The sequence below is a fragment of the Thunnus albacares genome, chromosome 6 (genome assembly GCF_914725855.1).
Source record: "Thunnus albacares chromosome 6, fThuAlb1.1, whole genome shotgun sequence".
In the NCBI taxonomy this organism is placed as follows: domain Eukaryota; kingdom Metazoa; phylum Chordata; class Actinopteri; order Scombriformes; family Scombridae; genus Thunnus; species Thunnus albacares.
Window position 1 is genome coordinate 2,716,411 of NC_058111.1, and position 21,688 is coordinate 2,738,098.

Here is a 21,688-nt window from a genome sequence, read left to right on the forward strand (position 1 = left end):
AACCTGCCGCTCTGAGCCGGGCTGTTCAGACAGGATGTGGTTCTGCATCCTTGTGATGTTTTGATCAAAGCACATCAGACAGATTTTATTAAGACCTCGGGGAAAATGTGATAACTTGTGTAAAAAGGGTATAATATGGCCTCTTTAAAGTAACTTTAATTTAACTGTTTTTGATGTTGTTTTTTTATCTTGAGTCTAACAAAAGTGCTTTAAACCGTGCAGATGCTGTTCAGTGAATGATATCAGATGTGATCGTGGTATGAAGTCATTTAGCGGTAATTTAGCACTAATAGTAGGATTTCCTGAAACGTTGTCGATTATCTTTATGATACCGTTTACATACAACATAAGATAATTGTAGCATGAAAATTTGATAGCGACACATCTCTGATATAACCAGCTGTTTAGAATTTAGCAGCTGCTGCCTGCATATTGTTCTTTACCAATGACAAAGAGCGAGGACGACGTGAAACTTTGAAACTCAAAAGCTAAACAGGAATTCAGGTATTTCACCCGCAACTGGATCCAAAACGGAACCAGTTATCAGAAGCTAAACCCACAAACAAGACAACAGTCACGTTTTTCAGTGAGCGTTTCTCTACAGTCTCTTTATCTTTTAATGTCATCTTAAATAAAAATATTAGTTGAATTGAAAAGTAATTGGGAAAAAAAAATCCCAAAGATGATATAAGTGATTGAGATTAGTAAAGTTTATATCCATAAATAAATATTATTAACAGTAGCAGAGAACTCAGTGTAAAGCTGAAAGGATCCGACAGTCAATCAATCACCTGATGAGTTAATCCATAAAAGATTGATCAGTTTTTTTTTTTAATTGGTGATACTGTTGACAAGACATAGTGGAAACAAAACAAAACAAAAACAAAACAAACAAACAAAAAAAAGACAAATCAAGCAGATAGACAAACAAAAATAATGACAAACAACAGCAATGACAACATATTACAATGAAAAAGGTAGTAAATGTAGAAAGCAACTAAGCAATATGGATTGATTGATTGTGGGAAAGGGGAAGGGGGGGGGGGGTGAGTGAATGAAAGTGAGAAAAGAAGAGAGAGAGAGGAGGGGAGGAAAGAGAAAGTGAGAGCGTCAATAATTATTATAGTAATAATAATGATAATAATAACAATACAGCAATATAATGTAATAATGATAATAGTCTTGTTTGATAGTGTGCTGTGGCGGTGGCAGCAGCACAGCACACTGATCAGTGTTGATGGTTGATTAATTGTTTAAGAGCTGATTTAAGTAAAACGTCGTTTGGTTTCTTGAGTTCAGTGTTGAACCTCGTCTGTAACAAAAAGTATCAACCACTCAAGTACTGAAAGCTGATGTTGAGAATCTCGTTTTCTTCTTCTTTATATCAGGAAGTTCCTGCTTTAAATTAGCAGATTTTAGACTCTTTTTATTCCAGCAGAGTTCTTGTACGGTTGCTCGTGTTTCAGACACTTTCAACATTTGAGAACTTTGGCTTCTTTTATTCAGTTTAAAAAAAAAAAAAGGTTTTGTAATAAAACATGTTTAATAATTCTCAAAGTAAAGTATCAAATAAGTCCAGTATCATGTGGGCATTAGTGTTGGGTATATTTCAAATGATTTATGAAATAGTTAATTAAATAAATAAGGGTCATATTTTCTCTCCTCTCTGTATGGGAGTCGATAGGACAGTCGATATCTGTGTGGGAGATGATATGTTTTTACAGACCTACATTCACCAAAAAAATTAAATTCCGTTAATCTCCGATGTTTTGAAAGATCTCAGAGACTAGAATAAAACTCATCAGTGGTTTGGCTGAAACGATCTGAACTCGTGTGTGTGTGTGTGTTTTATGGTGGAACTTAATAAATATTTAGAAGAGCTATTAAAACCACTTAATCTCAGTCACAAGCTATCATCTGTTGGATCCTGATCCTCCAATTAAAAAAAAAAAAAAAAAAACGATTCTGTTTTTTCTTTGCATATTTTGTCTTGTTTACTGAGGCCAGTACCTCACCAAACCATTCTGTTTGTTTGTTTTATCTTTTTTAAACGTGCATTTAAGTCTTCCGAGCAGCTTTGAATAATAGTCTCAAGCTGTTTCCCAGAAGTTTCAGTTCAATTCAGTATCATAAAATGTAATTACAGAGATTAGAAACCAGTCAGCATCTAAACATCTGAAGTGTTCTTTGGCAAACAATGAAGTCAAGTGTACATGACTTGTAGACTGTGAACAGTCTGGAAGGATCATTCATCACACATCAGCGCACAGATAAAGATTCTTTTTTTTTTTTAGCAGCAGCAGTCACAAAGTCCTGATGTGAACCGCCTGTTTGTTAATTTATACAGTGCGGGTCACTTCAGGTCAGACTGTGTCTCACGGCTCGATAAGGTCCATTAATCTGCGATATGAAATTTAAACGGCAGCGAAGCTAAAGCAGGAAACAAAAACACACAAAAAAAAGCAGAGGAAGTTGAGTGAGAAGCCTTTTTGATGTTCTTGAAGCATGGTACAGTCATGAGACTAATGAAATGAAAAATGAAAGTGTCATTTATCCATCATCACATCACTGATATTCTTCTGCGTGTTTGAGCAGATCTATGTGGGCGAGTGACTCAAAAATAAATAAATGACCAAACGTTTGTCAGACCACTTCTAGTATTATGAATAAGTTCCTCTATAAATGGTTTAAAAATGTTTGGAGTGTCAGGAAGGAAATAAAATCATCACATTTGATCTGAGACAGGTCGTTTAGAAAATTTCCTTTTGTTTCTGTCACTGAGCTCTAAAGACAAATGAACACAGTAACTTAGACCTGTGGACCACACAGGGTTGTTTGAAAATCCCTCGACTAAGATGATGTTACAAAGACAGATGTTGAGCAGCACCAGCAAAGCCCTCGAGTTTCAGATAAATACATATGACCTAATGAAGGAAGAACAATAAAATCACTCATTCTCTTGGTTTGGCATGTTGGGTAATATACTGCTGTAGAGCATTATCCTGTTATCAAACTGTGTTTTTGTACCTAAAAGTCTGGAAGGTGATTTGAGGTTGTGCAGACTTCAGTTCAGTGTAGAGCTGCTGTAGGTAGAAGAGCCTGTATAGCTTGAGGTTGAGCTGTATTCTGTACATCAGTGTTGTCTGACTGAACTCTCTCTGTCTTATTGGTGTTCCTCTCTGTCATGCATGTCCTCTTCAGTTAACGGTAATTCTACTTCAGATACTCTTCTGCTCTGATCTTCATTTTTTTTTTATATCCATGTGTACTCCTATAAACTGAATGGGATATCAGTTTCATCCATTGAATGAAATCCATATCGCTGTTTATACTTTTTTTTTTTATATGTCAGAATGTATTAACCCCCACCTCATCTCAGCACAGCTGTATTTGTGAGTGTGTAGCCTAACAGGAGGAAGCACAGAGGGCAAATCCATTATTGGCTTCTTGAACAGCAACAGTATTTATCTTTTATTATGACATTTAATTGGCCATGGAAGTTCATTCCATTTTTTTTTTAATCCCAGTATCTACAAATCATTGTTCTTATTAAAGTTAAAATGCTACACACATCTTTATAACAAGTGTTCAGACACTTTAAAGTGAGATTTATCTCTTTTTTTTCTTTGTTGTTGGATTAAACCAGATAAGATGATTGATTGTTTTGTGAAGTGTAGTCTGAATGTAGCCACAAGAATAAAAAATACAGGAAGTGGAGTGTCAGAGGTTTGATATTAAATAGAAGAGCTGTAAGTGTTCGTTAATCTGGATATGTGGTAAGTAATTCCACCTTCAGAGAACCAAGTGTGACCATTTGCCCGACCCTGCTGCCTGGTAGAAGACTGTCATGTTTGTTTTTTTTGTTTTATTTCTCTGAACTAACGAATGTGATTGAAGCTTTTTATGTGGCACATGGTAATGCATAGCATCACTACAGGCGGAAACGTAGTAGAAACAAAATCAAAGCTGGTGCGTGTTGTGTGTCCAGATGTTGATGGAAATCTGTTCTATTATTGTTGTAATGGTGAGTAAAGGCTTGTTGGTCTAACCAGCTGCTGACACCTCACACATGCACCGTTGTTAACATTAGTCAACAGTAGCACATCATTAGTTAGTATCTTTGAGGCAGCACTAGTAGTTTCCACTTTATTGGTTTATTTACTCTGATTCATACGCCCGGTCATGACGAAACATTAACACACCAAAACCAGAGGTTTTTCCTTGCTGTAATCATTCCTCCTGTTCATACTGGATATTAAAAGATCCTTCAAATGTGCTTTCAATGCATTTAAAAGTTGATGTGAAGCTTCTATTCAGCTTCAGCAGTCTGAGTTAGTCATATCAAGTGGATATCTGACACATTTACAGTCTTTTTTTTTAGCATCAAATTCCCTCTTTGTGTTTCCTCGGACTGTTGAGCTGCAGGTGGAAGTATAGTAACAAAAAAAAAGGGACTATGGCACTAAAAAGATTGTGACGTTGAAAGATATCGAAACATAGCACAAAAAGTAAGGAAATATGTGTTTGGTAGATTATTTCTTTGTTGTAACGATGCTTCTCTGCAATAAATCTTAAACTGTTGGAAAGCCTGTTTATTTCCCAAATCAGAGAAGATTTGGCAAATTGTTCATGGGCGTAACCCGCATACTCAGCTCTGCTGCTCATCCCACAAACGTTCCTTACAAACGTGGCGCCATTTAAAAGGAAAATAAACAGGCTTTCCAACGATATAAGAGTTATTAAGGCATTGTTACAACAAAGAAATAATCTACCAAACACAGATTTCCTTACTTTTTGTGCTCTGTTTACTCGATTTGACTCATTTGGACGCTGAAGATAAACTTTCAAATACATTTTGTCCTCCAACACTTCCATTGTTAGTGCATTATGAAGGGATCTTCTAATGGTCAGTATGAACAGGAGGAATGATTACAGCAAGAAAAAACAGCTTTTAATGTTCATTTTGGGCTCCTGACCGCAGGTAAAATTACATAAACATGGACTGTACTTTGCTTAAATGTGGACTGTTCAGCCTCCTTTTCAAAATACACTTCCGACAAAGGAAGTAGGTACCAGAAAACAGCAGCACACATGCCGTATGTACAAACATTACAGTCTTACAGATCTGGAGTTTCTGTGAGCGTTCTAATCGTGTTGTCGGACAGCATTTAGCGCCAGTTTGGTTTTGTTTCTACTGTCTGTCGCCTGAAACCACATTGAAACCCTCACTGGCCTCCATGCTTTCTCTGTGCTGTACCGTCACCATTAATCTGTTTGTTTTTTCTGTTTTGTTTTGTTTTTTTCTCCCATCATGCTTTGTGTTGCTGCTGCCTGACTGCCCTGATGACTGTGTCTTTTGGCTTCTGTCTTTACCTCTCACCCTCCTCATCCTCCTTTTTCCCCTCCCCCTCTTTAATCCCTTTTTTTTTTGTTGTTGTTGTTGTTGTTATTGTTTCTTCTCTCCTCTCGACGCCTCTTTCTTGTCCACAATCTTCTTGTACCTGTTCTTCATTTTCCTCTGTATCTGCTCCACTGTTCATTTTCTTCCTTTTTTTTTTTTTTTGTTTCTGATTTCTTGGCATTTTCTTCCGTTATTCCTTTTAACTCCTTTTACTGCGTCTCTCTGCTTGTCTGTAATCTTCCTCCTCCTGCTCTTTTATTCTCCTCTTCCTCTTTTCATTCTCTCTCTCTCTCTCTGGTTGGTCCTGAGCAGAAGAGGCTGAAGGTGAGTCTGTTCTTTTCCTTCAGCAGTCACAATCATTAATTATTCCATTTTTTAAAAATTGTTTTATATTAAAAAAACAAAACAAAAAAAACGAGTGTAATATTCTCGTTTCTCCGCTTGTCCCCCGCCTCTTCCTGTCAGTGTCCAACATCGACCATGTGGTTCTGGATGAGGATCATTCTGGGTCCAGAAGGCTGCAGAACCTCTGGAGGTAACAGCGCATCAACATCTCATCTGTTAACGTCACAGTCAGTTAGATAACACACTTTTCCACATATTCACCAGGAAAAAAAAAACTAAGAAACCAAGAAACACATGTTCAAAACAGAAACAGAAACACTTGAAGCATGAAACAGGACATATCCATCAAAGTCAAAATAACATATTTCCACAATGATCCTCCTGAACATCTTGTGTATCCTTGGCTGACTGTGTGTGTGTGTGTGTGTGTGTGTGTTTTGTGTATTTACAGGGACTCCAGAGAGGAGGCACTGGGTGAATACTACATGAGAAAATATGCAAAATCCTCAGCAGGAGAGCAGTGAGTATCTTTATTCATCCTCTTGGAACTTCCCCGCCCCCGCCCCGCAGGTTCCTCTATGAACTCTTAATAGATAACAACAGTTGCAGCACACCAATGTTGACACACTGCAGTGTATCAACATTATACACGTGTATAAAAACATTCACAGGGCTTATTAAATCCACACCGTTTGAGTTATTACAAAGTTTACAACAACTTTTTTTCAGCACATAAGTCACCTATTAAAGTGTGAATCCGATACCTTTAACGCCTGTTCTGTTGTCCATCTGTGTTTTAAAAAGAGTCAGTATTAGTGATGGTCTTAGAAATTTCTCTTGAAATTCATCAAAATGTCTGTGGACATTTTTAAGTTTTTAGCTGAATTGTAGACAGATGTGTATAAAAACATTCACGTGTAAAAAAAACAAAACATGAGAATGAGCTTAAACGACAACGACAAAGAGATTCTGTTACTTTTTAAGCTTAACATGAGAAACAAGTAAAGAAAAAGCTAAAAGAAGGATCAGGAAGCTTCATCTTGCTGTTAATCTAAAGATATTTGAAACCTGTTTCGTCTTCTTCTTCTTCTGTGGTGTGCAGTTACTCCGGAGGGTCTGAGGAGCTCTCCGACGACATCACCCAGCAGCAACTACTTCCTGGGGTCAAGTATGTAAACACTCATCCACCAATCAGACGCAAGATAATGATAAAGTTTATATAGATTAAAAGTTTTTAAAACGTGTTTTGTCGTCATCAGGGATCCCAATCTGTGGACGGTCAAGTGTAAGGTGCGTGTCCTCTCAGCTCACTCACATACACAAGCATCACACACACACACACACACACACACACACACACACACACACACACACACACACACACACACACCGTTCTTCAAGGTGTCCTGTCTTTTCAGATCGGAGAGGAGAGGGCGACGGCCATCGCGTTGATGAGGAAGTTCATCGCCTACCAGTTCACAGACACAGTAAGAAACCACTTGTTTGAATGAATCGGTCAGTGTTGTTTGTTATTTCAGAGTCAAGAGGTACGTTCCTCTGACTATTCACTTTGATTCTGATCACTTAAAGATGTGGCCCACACACAAAACACTAACAAGGCTCAAAAACATTGAATTTCGTCACACTGGATGTCTTTGTTGCTGCTTAATTGTGAGTTGATTGCCTCGTTATTTATCTCTAGAAGTTAAACCATATTTTCCCTCATCGGGATACCAGGTGTAAGGTGTGTATCCTCTCTGTTACACACATTTGGTGCTAAAATTTAACCATTTTGACCACTCAAGAATTGATAAAAATGATCCAAAATCTCACGAGTTTCCCCGACTTACAGACATGCCTAATCCCATGCAGGTTTTTTTGCATGCTGTATAAATTAATTATTTTTTGCTTATTCTCAACATTTTTGAATATTTCTGCATACTGGGGTCCCTGACTGGAAAGCTGAGACTCTCGTGGATCCAATTAGCCTGATTATATCCTTGTGTGAAGATGTTAGTCCTCATAGTTATTGTGACTTCAAGGATAATCAGACCTTCGTGAAACAACCACCAACTCTAGAGACTGTGGTCATTCAAAGGATGTTTGGCTTTCCTTTGTACACTGACAATAAGGGGGTCTCTGAACAATTCCCAGAACAGGAATGTTCACCATCCAATCACTGAAAAATGCAGTTCTTACAGAAATCTCCAAATGTCAAAAGTTTTTGATACTAAATCACAGCATGAAAGAAACATCATGAGGTCTTAATTTTGTATTTTGGAAGGATTTTGGATCATTTTTATCAATTCTGGAGTGAACAAAATGGTTAAATTTCGTACCAAATCTGTATAACAAATAGTATCAACCCAAAAAACTGTTGCAACAACTTCTTCTATCATAATGTTTTAAGCCCTTATGCACTCTAAACTTGCAAAATTTGAATAGGAACCAAACCAAAACAGTGTTTATTACAGATTCGTAACTAGAACAACTTGACACATACTGTTGACCTGCTGTCATAACAAAGAGTCAGTGGTAGAGGTGCAGGAAGAAGTTAAACAAACTGCACAGGTTACAGCTTCTGTGGGAATGGCTGTATTATGTTTTAGTGGTAGTATTCACTTGCCAGGTCAGTATTTTAGCAGCTGTTAAAAATTTCCTGTCTCTCCTACTCTTGAAGAAGAAGACAATGTTGTATGTGTTTCATCTTGTCAACTAATCTCATGTTTAGATCCAAATCCAATAATGAACAGACCTACTAACAAGTATTGTGTGTGTGTATCAATGCTCCTCTGTGCTGTAGACCTCCATTGTTGCCCAGAAACTGTTAAAAACCGCAGTGAGTCACAACACTGCACTGGGTTTCATATTTATACATTTTTACTGTGGCTTCTTTAGAAACAGCTCAGACTGAAACTAGTGAACGAAGGAATAAGATCTATCAGGCTTTGGATACACACACAATACTTATTAGTAGATCAGTTCATTGTTGGATTTGATGGGATTTGTTGACAATAAGAAAAAAATATAGAAAATCAACAGAATTATTGTTTAATTACAACTAAGAGGCTGACATGAAGAGTTGTTGCGTCTCGTCTTTACATCTCTCCGCTCAGTTTAAGTGGGATGAATTAGGATGCAAATGAGGGGAAACAAAGAGACATTTAAGACAAATGAGAAGCACCTTTTGACTATAATTGGACCAAGAATGTCTTAAATTGAGGACATCCAGAGTTGTGTCTTTAGTGAGACAGTTCTGCTTGGTAGGGCTGTAGCCTGCTGGTCGACTGGTCGATTAGTTGGTCGATATGCTCTCGTCCGACTAAATTCTCATTGGTCGAATAATCTCCGTGTTACTTTCATAAGGAGAAAAGTGCTACATCAACAGCTTTCCAGGATTAATCCATTATTTCCTGCGGTGGGAGGGTCAGACTAACAAATTACCTGTGAAAACAACGGGGGTGTATTCAAAACACCCCCGTTGTTTTCACAACTTTGAACTCGCCCAATTTAATGGAGACTGCTGGGTCTAACTGTACTCAACGTTTACTGAATCAGTGTTTCTCCATAATGACACAACGAGAACCCCCGCCAGGCCAAAAAAATATTTTTTAATATTTGATTTCCAAATTGATATCCATTCATTCAGAAATTAGTAGCGTTTGAGAGTCTCTGAGCAGCGCTGTTCTGGTGTTGTCAACCTCTGTCGTTGCCTGGGAAACCACTGGTAGCGTGGCTCCGTTAAGGAGTATGTTTGCGTAGCGAGCGGGAAAGAGCGAGGGACAGAGAAGTGACGGTGGATGCGAGCGGAGCAGAGGAAAAGGTTAGTAGTAAGTTGTCAGTCTGGCAGTAAATGTATAGTACAGACTACAGTGTGTCAGTTAATAAATGCTAAAAAGTCACGTCGGTTGTTTCCCCAAATGCTGGAAAAGTGAAGGAGGTTAGCTCCAAAGTTAGCAACAATAGGTTAGCATAACCTGAAGATGCTAAACAGAGAAATACAGAACAGAGAAATGTGTGACTGCCGAGTTTACTGTGCACTCTGTCCCGTTACATCACCCCCCCCGACTACGATATTAGTTGACCAAGATTTTCTTTGGTTGACTACAGCCCTACTGCTTAGTTTGTTTTTATGGTGGAAGATTGTGATAATAAAATTTTAAGTCACTATGATGATGACGAGCCTCTGAAACAAACACCGGTGTTTGGTGTAGAAGTGGTTCCAGGAAGTTTGACCCTCCCTGCTTTTTTATAAACACAGTTGTAACTGTCACATCCGCTCCTCCTCCTCCCCTCCATCCTCGCCTCGCAGCCTCTCCAGATCAAGTCCGTGGTCGCCCCGGATCACGTCAAAGGCTACATCTACGTGGAGTCATACAAGCAGACACATGTCAAGGCGGCCATCGAGGGCATCGGCAACCTGAGGATGGGCTTCTGGAACCAGCAGATGGTTCCCATCAAGGAGATGACGGACGTCCTCAAGGTCGTCAAAGAGGTCACCAACCTGAAGCCCAAATCCTGGGTCCGACTGAAGAGAGGCCTGTACAAGGACGACATCGCACAGGTACTGACTGAAAACACAGCTAACAAATGTCTAAACCTTCTCATTCACATGTGACATATTAATGATCTCCAGCGCAGGAAAAATATGTGGAACTTGGGGAATATTTTAAGAGCTTGATGGTCAGTTAATTCATTGTGTTTGTTTCCCCAAAAATATAAATATAACCCAACACAATAACGTAACATACTATATTTATATGCCAAAACAAGACATATGAAAACATCAGCTTGGAGTCTGTCATTCTTCACTATTTTCTAGACTAAATGTTTTATCAGTTAATTGAAAAATAATTGTTGGTTTTGATGCCAGTTGTGTTTTCTTCGCTCTGCAGGTTGACTACGTGGAGCCGAGTCAGAACACCATCTCCCTAAAGATGATCCCTCGGATAGACCTGGACCGCATCAAGGCCAAGATGAGCCTGGTAGGATGATCTCACACACACACACAATATCTCTCATACACTGTATTGATAGTTGATTTACACCTCTTCCCCTCTGTCTGTCTGTCCTGTAGAAAGACTGGTTCGCTAAGAGGAAGAAGTTCAAGAGACCTGCTCAGAGGTTGTTTGATGCTGAGAAGATCAGGTAAACAGAAACACACACACACACACACAAAAGACTACTACAAAAGAAGAAGATAGTACGGACTGTTGTGGTTCCTGGACTTGTATCAGTAAAGTCTATTATATAATAATTTACACAGTCTGGATCATTATGAATATTGGTTGTACTACTGGTAGATGTATATCTGGGAAAGATTGGATATTAAATATCTTGGAGGACATGTGGCCCATCTCTTTCCGAACTCGGTTCTGATGTAGAATATATTTTTAAAAAAGCTGAAACACGTTCCTGAGGTTTTCTGCTCTTTGTTTTAAAGACATCAAAATCAGAAGAACACAATAATTGGAGGTTTTAGCTGTGCGTCTGACAAATATTTGAAATAAATATTTGATTGACAGGTCTCTGGGAGGGGAGGTCAGCCATGATGGAGACTTCATGATCTTTGAAGGGAACCGTTACAGCCGCAAAGGATTCCTGTTCAAGAGCTTTGCAATGTCTGCTGTGGTGAGTTTATACTGGACACACTGTCTTTCCTCACTTGGATCCCTGTTAGCCGCCCCCGAGTTAATCCAGAGACTGAAGCAGTTCAGATGAACTTTTTCAGATCCCAACAGAATGTACCCTGAGGAACCCCTTTTATTATGTTAATACTGGGCTGTATTTAGTGAAACTAAATCTCTTTTAATTTAAGATAAGGGAAAAATTCCCCTTTTAACAGGAAGAAACCTCAAGCAGACCCCGGCACTTGGTGGTCGGCCATCTGCTTTGACCAGTTGGGTTGAGAGAGAGAAAGAAAGAGGGAAAGGGGGAGGAGGGGGTGGGACAGAATAACAGCAGCAATAGCCAGAGAAGGATGCCAACAGGACTGCGAAGGACCGCGAAGGCTCGGCCTGCAACCCAGAGTTTCCTGCGAGATGAGAAAGCACAAAAAACTCTGGGGAAGAAGCAAAGTTAGTGACATGCATTGACGTTATTTGAATGCATACAGATGGAGAGGAGGAGGAGGAGGAGGAGAGGAGCTCAGTGCATCATGGGAAGTCCCCCAGCAGTCTAGGCCTATAGCAGCATAACTAAGGGCTGATCCAAGGCGAGCCTGGTCGGCCCTAACTATAAGCTTTATCAGCTTTATCATGTCTCTCTGTCTTTGATCTATATATATATTTAAAATCTTTATAACTATATTTTTCATCTTCAGTCGCTGCCTCAAGTGTTTTGTCCGTCAGATAAAAGCTGAACAAATATATTTAAAATGTAATGTAGCTGCAACCTGATTCACAGTCAGATTCCACTTTAACAAGTCTGGTAAATGATGAATTAACGAGCAACACTGGAAAAAAAACTTTGCTCTGACTCAGGCTCTTTCTTTTAAGATAAATGTGTTAATATCTCTATGTCCACAGGATTAAAATGGAGGCTCTGCTTTTTATTTACCTGTTGCCATGGTGAATTCTAGTATCGGAGCTACATTGATGATGGCTTTTTTTCATTCATCGTGCACGCGCTTAACTCAGAGTGAACATACTCAGAGTTGATTGAACTGACTGTAATGTTCTGGAACTGAAAAGTCTGGAGTATACCATCTCAGGGTTCATGGACTCAGAGATTGTTGAACCGGCTTTCTGGAACTGATCCGTGGTGACTGATAAGAAAACTGGCAGGGTAGGCTTCAGGCCCTTCTCAAAGGCTGAGTGAAAAGTATGCTGTCATACAAAGGGGGGGGGGGACGCTATGACTTGCCAAAAGGCGTGGATGATATGATAGTTGAGCCTGTCGCTTGCAGCTCTTCATCATACAGCTCACTGTGATCGTCTACTGCTTGTATTATTTTTCCCCAATGTATAAAAGTAATCTGATGACGTAATGGAGCAGAATATCTCCATATGTTGTTCTGTAGACCAATTTTTCTTAAAGAGAAGCACAGCTAACAAAGTTTTACTAACACAGTGACAAGCACATTGCATTTCCTGAGGCTGCTTGACAATAAAAAGCCTCCTTCTGGTTCAAATGTGAGGCAGCAGCAGCAGGAAATGTTTGGTTTGCATCAGCGGTAACTTAACACAGCTCTGATACGGCAATCAGGCTGATACTTGAACATACGGTGCCGCTTGAAAGTTTGTGAACCCCATTTCTTCATAAATATGACCTAAAACATGATCAACAAATGAGACAAAAACATTAAACTTATTAATTTATTTATTGAGGAAGATTATCCAATCTTACATATTTGTGGGGGGGGGGGGGGGGGGGGGCAAAAGTATGTGAACCCTTGCTGTCAGTAACTGGTGTGACCCCCTTTTTGCAGCAATAACTTCAACCAAATGTTTCCGGTAACAGTTTATCAGCTGTACACATTGACTTGGAGGAATTTTAGCCCGTTCCTCCTTACAGGACAGTCTCAGCCTGAGGATGTTTGTGGGCTTCTTTGCATGAACTACCTGCTTCAGGTCCTTCCACAGCATTTCTATAGGATTATGGTTCAGTTCACAAACGGATACCTTGACATTTTCCCGTTACAAGCCGTCCTGGTTCAGAGGTGGCAAAGCGCAGATGTGTTAAGGTTCTGATATTTTTCCAACTGAATTCTATGTTAACAACAGAATTGTTCTTTTTGGAGAGAAATGGCTTTTTTCCTTGCAACTCGGCCAAGCACACCATTGATGTTTAATGTTCTCCTGATGGTGGAGTCATCCAACTCGCCTGTAGCTACTGCAAGAGAGGCCTTTTGTTTCCTTGACATTACCCTGGGATCCCTTGTAGATTCCAAGACAATTACATTCCTGATCTTGGTGTAATCTGTTTTACCACTCCTGGGCAGGTTAACAATGGTGTTGGACACCCTCAATTTGAACATGATCTGCTTGACAATTGGCTGGTGGAGTCCAAACTCTTTAGAAATGGTTTTGTAACCCTTTCCAGCCTGATTAGCATCAGCAACTCTGCTTCTAAGGTCCTCAACATCTAGAGACCCAGATTTCTCTTCTTTAAATAAGGCAGGGCCTCCCAGACTCACACTTGATTGAATCATTTTCCTCAATAAATAAATAAACAAGTGTAAGGTTTCTCTCTCACTTGTTTAATTAATCTCTTTATCTAGTTTTAGGACTTGCATGGAAATCTGATCACATTTTAGGTCATATTTATGCAGAAATGCAGCAAATTCTAAAGGATTCACAGACTTTCAAGCAGCACTGTATGAACAGGAATAAAATAGTGCAACTGAACGCTGAACAACAAGTAAGTTACAAGCTAGAAAAGAACTGAACGCAGTTACACTTTTAAAAACCTATTTTTCTCTCCAGAAGCAAGCACGACCACAACAACGCAGGTATCTGCACAATTTAGATAGACCAAACTGGGCTTGTTGGTACATAAAAGGGACTGAAGTAGTTTCATAAAGAATGGGGGGAAAAAAGAGAGCTCGAGAGAGAATTTCAAACCCTGCATAATTTCTCACCTCCACACACCTTCTGACAAATGGTGGGGTATGATTGTAATAATGGCAGTTTTTTGTAAAATTGCAAAAAAGATTGTCAGATCCAGCTCCCCAACTCTCCAAAATGTGTTTTCTGTCTGACAGATCACAGATGGAGTGAAGCCCACCCTGTCAGAGCTGGAGAAGTTTGAAGACCAACCTGAAGGAATTGACCTGGAGGTGGTCACTGAGTCAGGTACACTGTCTCTATCTGAGTGTGTGTTTGTGCGTGTGCTGTTAAGGGTTAACTAAAGGTTTGCACAAAGTATCTGCCGGCTAAAACCAAGTGTGTGTGTGTGTGTGTGTGCAGGGAAGGAGCGTGAACACAACCTGCAGGCCGGTGACAACGTGGAGGTGTGTGAGGGAGAGTTGATCAACCTGCAGGGAAAAATCCTCAGTGTGGATGGCAACAAGATCACCATCATGCCCAAACACGAAGACCTGAAGGTATATACACACACACACACACAACTCACAGAAAACAAAATCTATCCCATTCACAAGCAACGTCCCTCATATTATTGTGTGTGTGTGTTTTCCTTCAGGACCCTCTAGAGTTCCCGGCTCACGAGTTGAAAAAATATTTCCGGATGGGCGACCATGTGAAGGTGATCGCCGGGCGATACGAAGGTGACACGGGACTCATCGTCAGAGTGGAGGAAAACTTCGTCATCCTCTTCTCTGACCTCACCATGCACGAGGTATCTGCGCTCTGCGTGTGTGTGTGTGTGTGTGTGTGTGTATGAAAGCAAAGATTTATTTATTTACCACTTTTCAAGTCAAAAGTTAACACAGTGCTCCACCGTAAAAGCATGAAATATAAAACGGGCAGAATTAGAAGAATTAACAAAACAGAAATCAGATCAGTGCAAGAGCAGAGAGTATATTAATGATTTGATCTGATCTGTTTGTCCTGTAGAGATCAAGCGATATGCCGATGACACACCGATGTTCAGCATAACTGAACTGATATCAGGGCAAAAGCTACCAGTTGTGACTGAGTTTAAATATCTGGGTGTCTTAGTTGATTCAAATCTTTCCTTTTAGATCTCATTTAATTTAACTATTTTTAGATTTTGTAGAAACTCAATTAGCACTGAAACAGCTATGACGTGTATGAATGCTACGATCATCCTTACTGTCTGACGATGCTGACAAACTCTCTCTGAAACCACTTGAAATTTTATATAAACCATAAAATTCTGGATCAGAAACCCAATGGCTCTCACAGCTGTCAAATTTTAAATAAATATAAACTCCTATGCTGTGTTAACATGTGTAAAATATGTTCATCTTTGTCTTGTTTTAAACAATTTACATAATAATACTCTTCTTCTACTTCAGACATTTATTACTCAAAGAACAAGCACTCAAGTTAAAAGAGGTCCCATAAGAGGAGACTGAATAAAAAACAGCTCTTTCAGTCACTCAGCCCTTTCTGTAACATTGAAAGAATGGACTCTACTACCAGTGCAGATTAGAGAAATTGACACTTACCTTTCTTTTCACACATTGAAAGAACAGTAAGTGATGATCTAGCAGTGAGAGGTAAACTATTCCAAAGTTTCGGCAGGATTTTCTCTGGATCTTTTTGAGACAAACGTGGCATAAGGTTGGATAAAGTGTGCGGTGAAGTGACACAGTTTTTGCATATACCTTTTAGAGTGTCATGTGGATTTAAATTTTATACCAAGATGGAACAAAAAGATGAAAAATAAAGGTTGCGATAAATGACAGTGTTTTATTTTGTAAGCCTGGGACGATACACTTATCTCCTAATTCAATATTATCATGGTATTTGGGTGCCGATTGTTATTAACGTCATGTCTCCAGCAGTGGAGAGCAGCCTCTCTGGGGAAAGACATCGCTGTCAGACACACTGAGCGGCCACAGGGTTTCTGAGGTGAAACAGACTGAGTTGATTTAAGATGTTGAATGCTGCCGTGCGTGTGTGTCGGTCAGCAGGTCACATTTGTTACTGCTGGAGTTTGCTGATGTTAGTCTCTGACTGACAGTGTAGTATTCACAGTATACTTTACGTTCGCCACGCAAAGGTAATTATTTAGTCATTAAGTCAAAACATGCCTGCAACCGTTTCCTTTCTTGAGGATGAATTACAAGATGACTCCAGCATGTGCGTGCTGTTGACTGTTCAGGTGCTGCACTGCCCTCGCAGTTGAGTTTTGTTCCATCAACATCACATACTGTTATTTTCAACAAAGGTGGTTCCTGTTAGGGGCAAAGACAGCAAATGTTTGGTCTGCTGTTAGTTTAAGTCGACCTCTGGAATCATCCGGTAGACACTGTTCAGTCAAACTATTTGTATACGAGCACATCACTTGAGTACACGGGGTTAATCATGTATATTGAATTCTAAACTCCACTGAAGAAAGGCCAACACAGGAGCAGTGTTCTGTGATTTGCATTTGTTACAAGACGGACCGCAGCATTTGGAACCATCTGCAGACAAGCCGCAGCTCCTCGGCTGTAAAGTATAATGACTACAGATAATCTAGTAGTGAAAAGACATTGGCTGAGATGAATTTCTCAGTACTTTCCAAAGATGACATATTATTATTATTATTATTGATTGCACAGGTTTATTAATATGAACATCCAGACAAGTCAGCTGCAGGGTTGTTTTTTGGACATCCATCCTCTCATAGTGTCCAGGCAGTTCCTCAGCTCGGATTTTTTGTTTGAGGTGGCCAGTTATGTGTGAGTGTTGGTTACATCTGTGAAGAACAACTTGGCAACACCAACTGACAAGGAACGTGTAGATTACTCTAAATGATGCATCTCCGATGTGGGACGCTTACCAGAGACCAGTGAGGACACACTTGGAATTATGTCATTTTTAGGGCAAGGCCACTTTTGATAAATACAAGTTAAATGGGGGCATTTAGCCAAAATGTAGAGCACCAATGCCAAGAAGCCTGTTTATGATGTGTGTTAGAGTCAGTCAGCCCTAAAAATGTTTCCTTAGTTAGTAATGTGTTTTTCTGCAACGGAGGAAATACATTTATGATGAGTGTAAATGTCCAGAGCATCTGCTGCAGAAACATAATATATCAAGCTGCCAAATGCCACTGTCACAGATGATTAAGAGCTTCTAAAACATAAACAGGCAGTCTGATGAATGCTAACAGCATTTATCATAATTAATCATTTCAACTGCTTCCAAGAGCCTGGTAGGAGAGTGTGTGACTGGTAAACTTAAAAACACAACTTGTATTAATACTTAAACTGTACAGTTTTTAAGCTGCTTGTGCTGATTACATAATGTTAACTGTTAATGCTAATGTAAGCTAACGGGTTAGCTGTTAATGTTTACGTTAATGTTACACATATATTTGTGGCAGTGGGATTAATCTCGTGCTACTGTTGATGGATGTTGGCATAATGATGGAAGACACTGGGAAATGTTGAGTCTGGAGATCAAAACTGGGCACGCCAAACTGGCCGTGTGATAGTTTATTTTAAAAGGGGCATTAGTGCTACACTCTGGGACATCAGTATTTGTATTTTTATGTATTTTTGGTGTCTATGTTGATTGATCAAGGCTCCCAGTCTGTCTGAGAGCTGTCTGTTTCACTACAGGCAGACTTGTGGGCAGGGAAATTCAACCAATACAAACACTGTTGATTTCTTCCGGGGAGCCGACATGAAAACTATATATATTACTATATAACTATATACGGCTGTGCTCATAAGTTTACATACCCTGGTAGAATTTGCGAAATATCAGCCATATTTTGGAAAAAAATGACTGATCATGCTGAAAACTTTTGTTTTATTTATTGATAGTGGTCAGGTGAAGCCATTTATTTCCACCTAACCCTAACCCTAACCCTAACGGCGGCTGTGGCTCAGGAGGTAGAGCGGGTCGTCCACTAATCGGAAGATTGGCGGTTCGGTTCCTGGCTCCTCCAGTCCACATGGAGCCTTGGGCAAGACACTTAACCCCAAATTGCTCCTGATGGCTGTGCCATCAGTGTATGAATGTGTGTGAATGGTTAGTTTCCTCTGATGGGCAGGTTGGGACCTTGCATGGTAGCCCATGTACCCATTCAGCGTATGAATGTGTGTGAATGTGATTCGTAGTGTAAAAAGCGCTTTGAGTGGTCGGAAGACTAGAATACAAGTACAGTCCATTTACCATTTACATAATTATATTTGCCCATTTTTCATCATAATTATAACTGAAATCACGAAAATGGCCCTGATCAAAAGTTTACATACCCATGAATGTTTGACCCGATAATAAACACATAAGTTGACACGCACAGGTTTAAATGGTTATGAAGGGTAAGTTTCCACATCTGTGACTTGTTTGATTGTAATTAGTGTCTTTGTATAAACAGTCAATGAGTTTCCCTGCACATTTCATCCGGGGCTGCTCTGACTTTACTGGATACTGAGCCACAAGGAAAGCAAAACAACTGTCAAAGGACCTACGAGAACCTATCAATCAGTAGAGTTCAAGCTCTGATGAAGAAGTAGAAAATGAAGGGTTCTGTTGATACCGAGCCACAGTCAGCTAAAACAACAAAGATTTCAGCCATAATTGCCAGAAAAATTGCTCAGGTTGCAAAGAATTATGATTTTGGCTTCCAATGATTATGAAAACAAGATAACCAAGATAAAGAATGGTAGAATTTGTGAAATATCGGCCATACTTTGGAAAATATGCTGAAGATTTTAGTTTTACAGTGGTCAGGTGAAGCCATTAACATAATTATCTTAGATTGAGATAATTATGTGAAGATTGATATGATTATCAATCTTTTTAAAAGATTGGAAAATGCTGAACAATAAGGTTTGTGTAGTTGCTGTTCGGCATGTTGTTGGAAGGCTGTTTTATGGCGTTGGAATAATAATTTTTCTGGCAACTTGACTGTGCAGCCCATTTTTGTTCCTCCTTTCATCTTGAAAAACCCATATCCAACTTTCAGCTGAAAGTTGTTATTATTCAAACGCCATAAAACAGCCTGCCTCCAATTAATCGCCTGGCCCTAATATATCATGATATAAAATTACATGTATCACAAAAGAGTTTTAGCCTGATCTCCCACTTCTGTTTTACCTCTACTCCTGACATTAAAATGTGGCTTTTAGATCATTTGAGTGACTTTTAAAATGGTGGAGTCTTCCAGACATACTGCAGTCATACCCGCCAACGTCCGCAAATTTCACGGTAGTCTAAAGCCTATTATTAAACCTTTCTGCTGCTGGGCTCCAGTTTTTTCATTTTCCAAGGCAGCAAGGCCATTTCTTGATAGTCGTTTTATAGACCCCAGTGAACTCTCATAAACCTGACACATGCTACAAAATTTCTCTGATTCATGTAATAGTTTTATGTTCATCTTTGTGTGTGTGTGTGTGTGTGTGTGTGTGTCTGCGCACAGCTGAAGGTATTGCCCAGAGATCTGCAGCTCTGCTCAGAAACGGCGTCTGGTGTTGACGCAGGAGGGCAGCACGAGTGGGGGGAGCTGGTGCAGCTGGACCCCCAGACCGTTGGAGTCATCGTCAGACTGGAGAGAGAGACATTCCAGGTAATAGTCTGCTCCCAGGCCGGACTAGAGAGCCCTGTCTGCGGCGTTCACGCGATGAATCACACAGGAAACATGAAGTGTTCATTTCACATTACAAAGTGATAATGTGTGAATAACTCCCACCTCTCCCAGGTATTGAACATGCACGGAAAGGTGCTGACGGTTCGCCACCAGGCGGTGAACCGCAGGAAGGACAACCGGTTCGCAGTGGCGCTGGACTCGGAGCAGAACAACATCCACGTCAAGGACATTGTGAAGGTCATCGACGGGCCGCACTCTGTAAGAATGAGAGTTTCTATTCTGACCCCAGGATTCCACCGGGCGCGTGTACGCCGCGTTCTGGCTCTGATGCGGTTTTGCTCCGTCCTCTGCACGGCGCCCTATTCCACCGGGAGCGTGTCAGAAGCGGAGCGTCTTCACTGCGGGGAAGCCTTCCGCTGTTTAAAGTCAGTTGCACTCCTACTACAGTAATTACAGCAGCCTAGTCAAAGCTGATAAAGTCCCTTAAGGCTGCCGTAATTACTGCAGTAGCAGGGCAACTAAACTGCCCGATTTTAACTTGCTCAGCTTTCATTGATTTGGTCATTTTCCTTAATTTTTGTGCTTCTGCTGTAGTTAAGTAGGCTACATAGTTAAATGGTTTCTTTATTCGTCTGTTTTAATTGCGTTTATTGTTGATATACAACCAGGAGTCTGCACGGGGTGTTTTATTTTGAAAATTGACCGGATGCTCAACGCTGTTTCTGTGTCTGACTTCCTGCCCAGCTCGATCTGCTCTGTGCTGCTTGACGTGGCCTCCGTTAACCTACCTATCTTTAGCGCAGCGGAGCGGAGAGCCGCTTCTGAAACGTGTCGCGGCGCCGCCCGGTGGAATTTAGGGGTTACACATCATACAGTTGAACTTGGAGGTTTACATACACTTTAGCCAAATACATTGAAACTCAGTTTTTCACAATTCCTGACATTTAATTGTAGTAAACATTCCCTGTCTTAGCTCAGTTAGGATCACTACTTTTATGATGAGAATGAGGAAATGTCAGAATAATAGTAGAGAGATTGATTTATTTCAGCTTATATTTATACACTTAGTTAGTATTTGGTAGCTTCGCCTTTTAAATTATCCGGGGTAACGTTTCAGGTAGCCCTCCACAAGCTCCTTACAATAAGTTGCGGTCAGGGCTTTGTGCTGGCCACTCCAGTACCTTGACTTTGTTGTCCTTAAGCCATTTTGCCACAACTTTGGAAGTATGTTTGGGGTCATTGTCCATTTGGAAGACCCATTTTCAACCAAGCTTTAACTTCTGGCTGATTCCACATAAATGTCTTTCCTCACGATGCCATCTATTTCGTGAAGTGCACCGGTCCTTCCTGCAATAAAGTGACCCCACAACATGCGGTTCACGGTGTTCTTCAGCTTACAAGCCTCCCTCTTTTACCTCCAAATATATATATGTATAACAGCTGCATGGTCCTATAGTGTTTTATATAACAGCTGCATGGTCCTATAGTGTTTATATAACAGCTGCATGGTCCTACTATTTGGAAATTGCTCCCAAGGATGAACCAGATTTATGGAGATCCACTTTTTTTTTTATTCTGAGGTCTTGGCTGATTTCTTTAGATTTTCTCATGATGTCAAGCAGATAGGCACTGAGTTTGAAGGTAGGCCTTAAAATACATCTACAGGTACACCTCCAATTGACTCACATGATGTCAATTAGCCTATCAGAACCTTCTAAAGCCATGACATCATTGTCTAGAATTTTTCAAGCTGTTTAAAGGCAGAGT

General features: G+C 40.1%; 1 protein-coding gene across 1 annotated transcript in view; it reads left to right on the forward strand.

Annotated features, from left to right (window-relative positions):
- supt5h (SPT5 homolog, DSIF elongation factor subunit) overlaps nucleotides 1-21,688 on the forward strand; it is a 42,108-nt gene that overhangs the window by 3,902 nt on the left and 16,518 nt on the right. Inside the window, exons 5-19 of the mRNA XM_044353583.1 lie at nucleotides 5,714-5,725; nucleotides 5,867-5,936; nucleotides 6,198-6,266; nucleotides 6,849-6,914; nucleotides 7,006-7,036; nucleotides 7,165-7,233; nucleotides 10,059-10,310; nucleotides 10,642-10,731; nucleotides 10,824-10,894; nucleotides 11,272-11,377; nucleotides 14,451-14,541; nucleotides 14,656-14,792; nucleotides 14,891-15,046; nucleotides 19,754-19,900; nucleotides 20,033-20,179. Coding sequence (XP_044209518.1) covers nucleotides 5,714-5,725; nucleotides 5,867-5,936; nucleotides 6,198-6,266; nucleotides 6,849-6,914; nucleotides 7,006-7,036; nucleotides 7,165-7,233; nucleotides 10,059-10,310; nucleotides 10,642-10,731; nucleotides 10,824-10,894; nucleotides 11,272-11,377; nucleotides 14,451-14,541; nucleotides 14,656-14,792; nucleotides 14,891-15,046; nucleotides 19,754-19,900; nucleotides 20,033-20,179 — 1,514 coding nt within the window. The remainder of the gene's footprint in view (nucleotides 1-5,713; nucleotides 5,726-5,866; nucleotides 5,937-6,197; nucleotides 6,267-6,848; nucleotides 6,915-7,005; nucleotides 7,037-7,164; nucleotides 7,234-10,058; nucleotides 10,311-10,641; nucleotides 10,732-10,823; nucleotides 10,895-11,271; nucleotides 11,378-14,450; nucleotides 14,542-14,655; nucleotides 14,793-14,890; nucleotides 15,047-19,753; nucleotides 19,901-20,032; nucleotides 20,180-21,688) is intronic.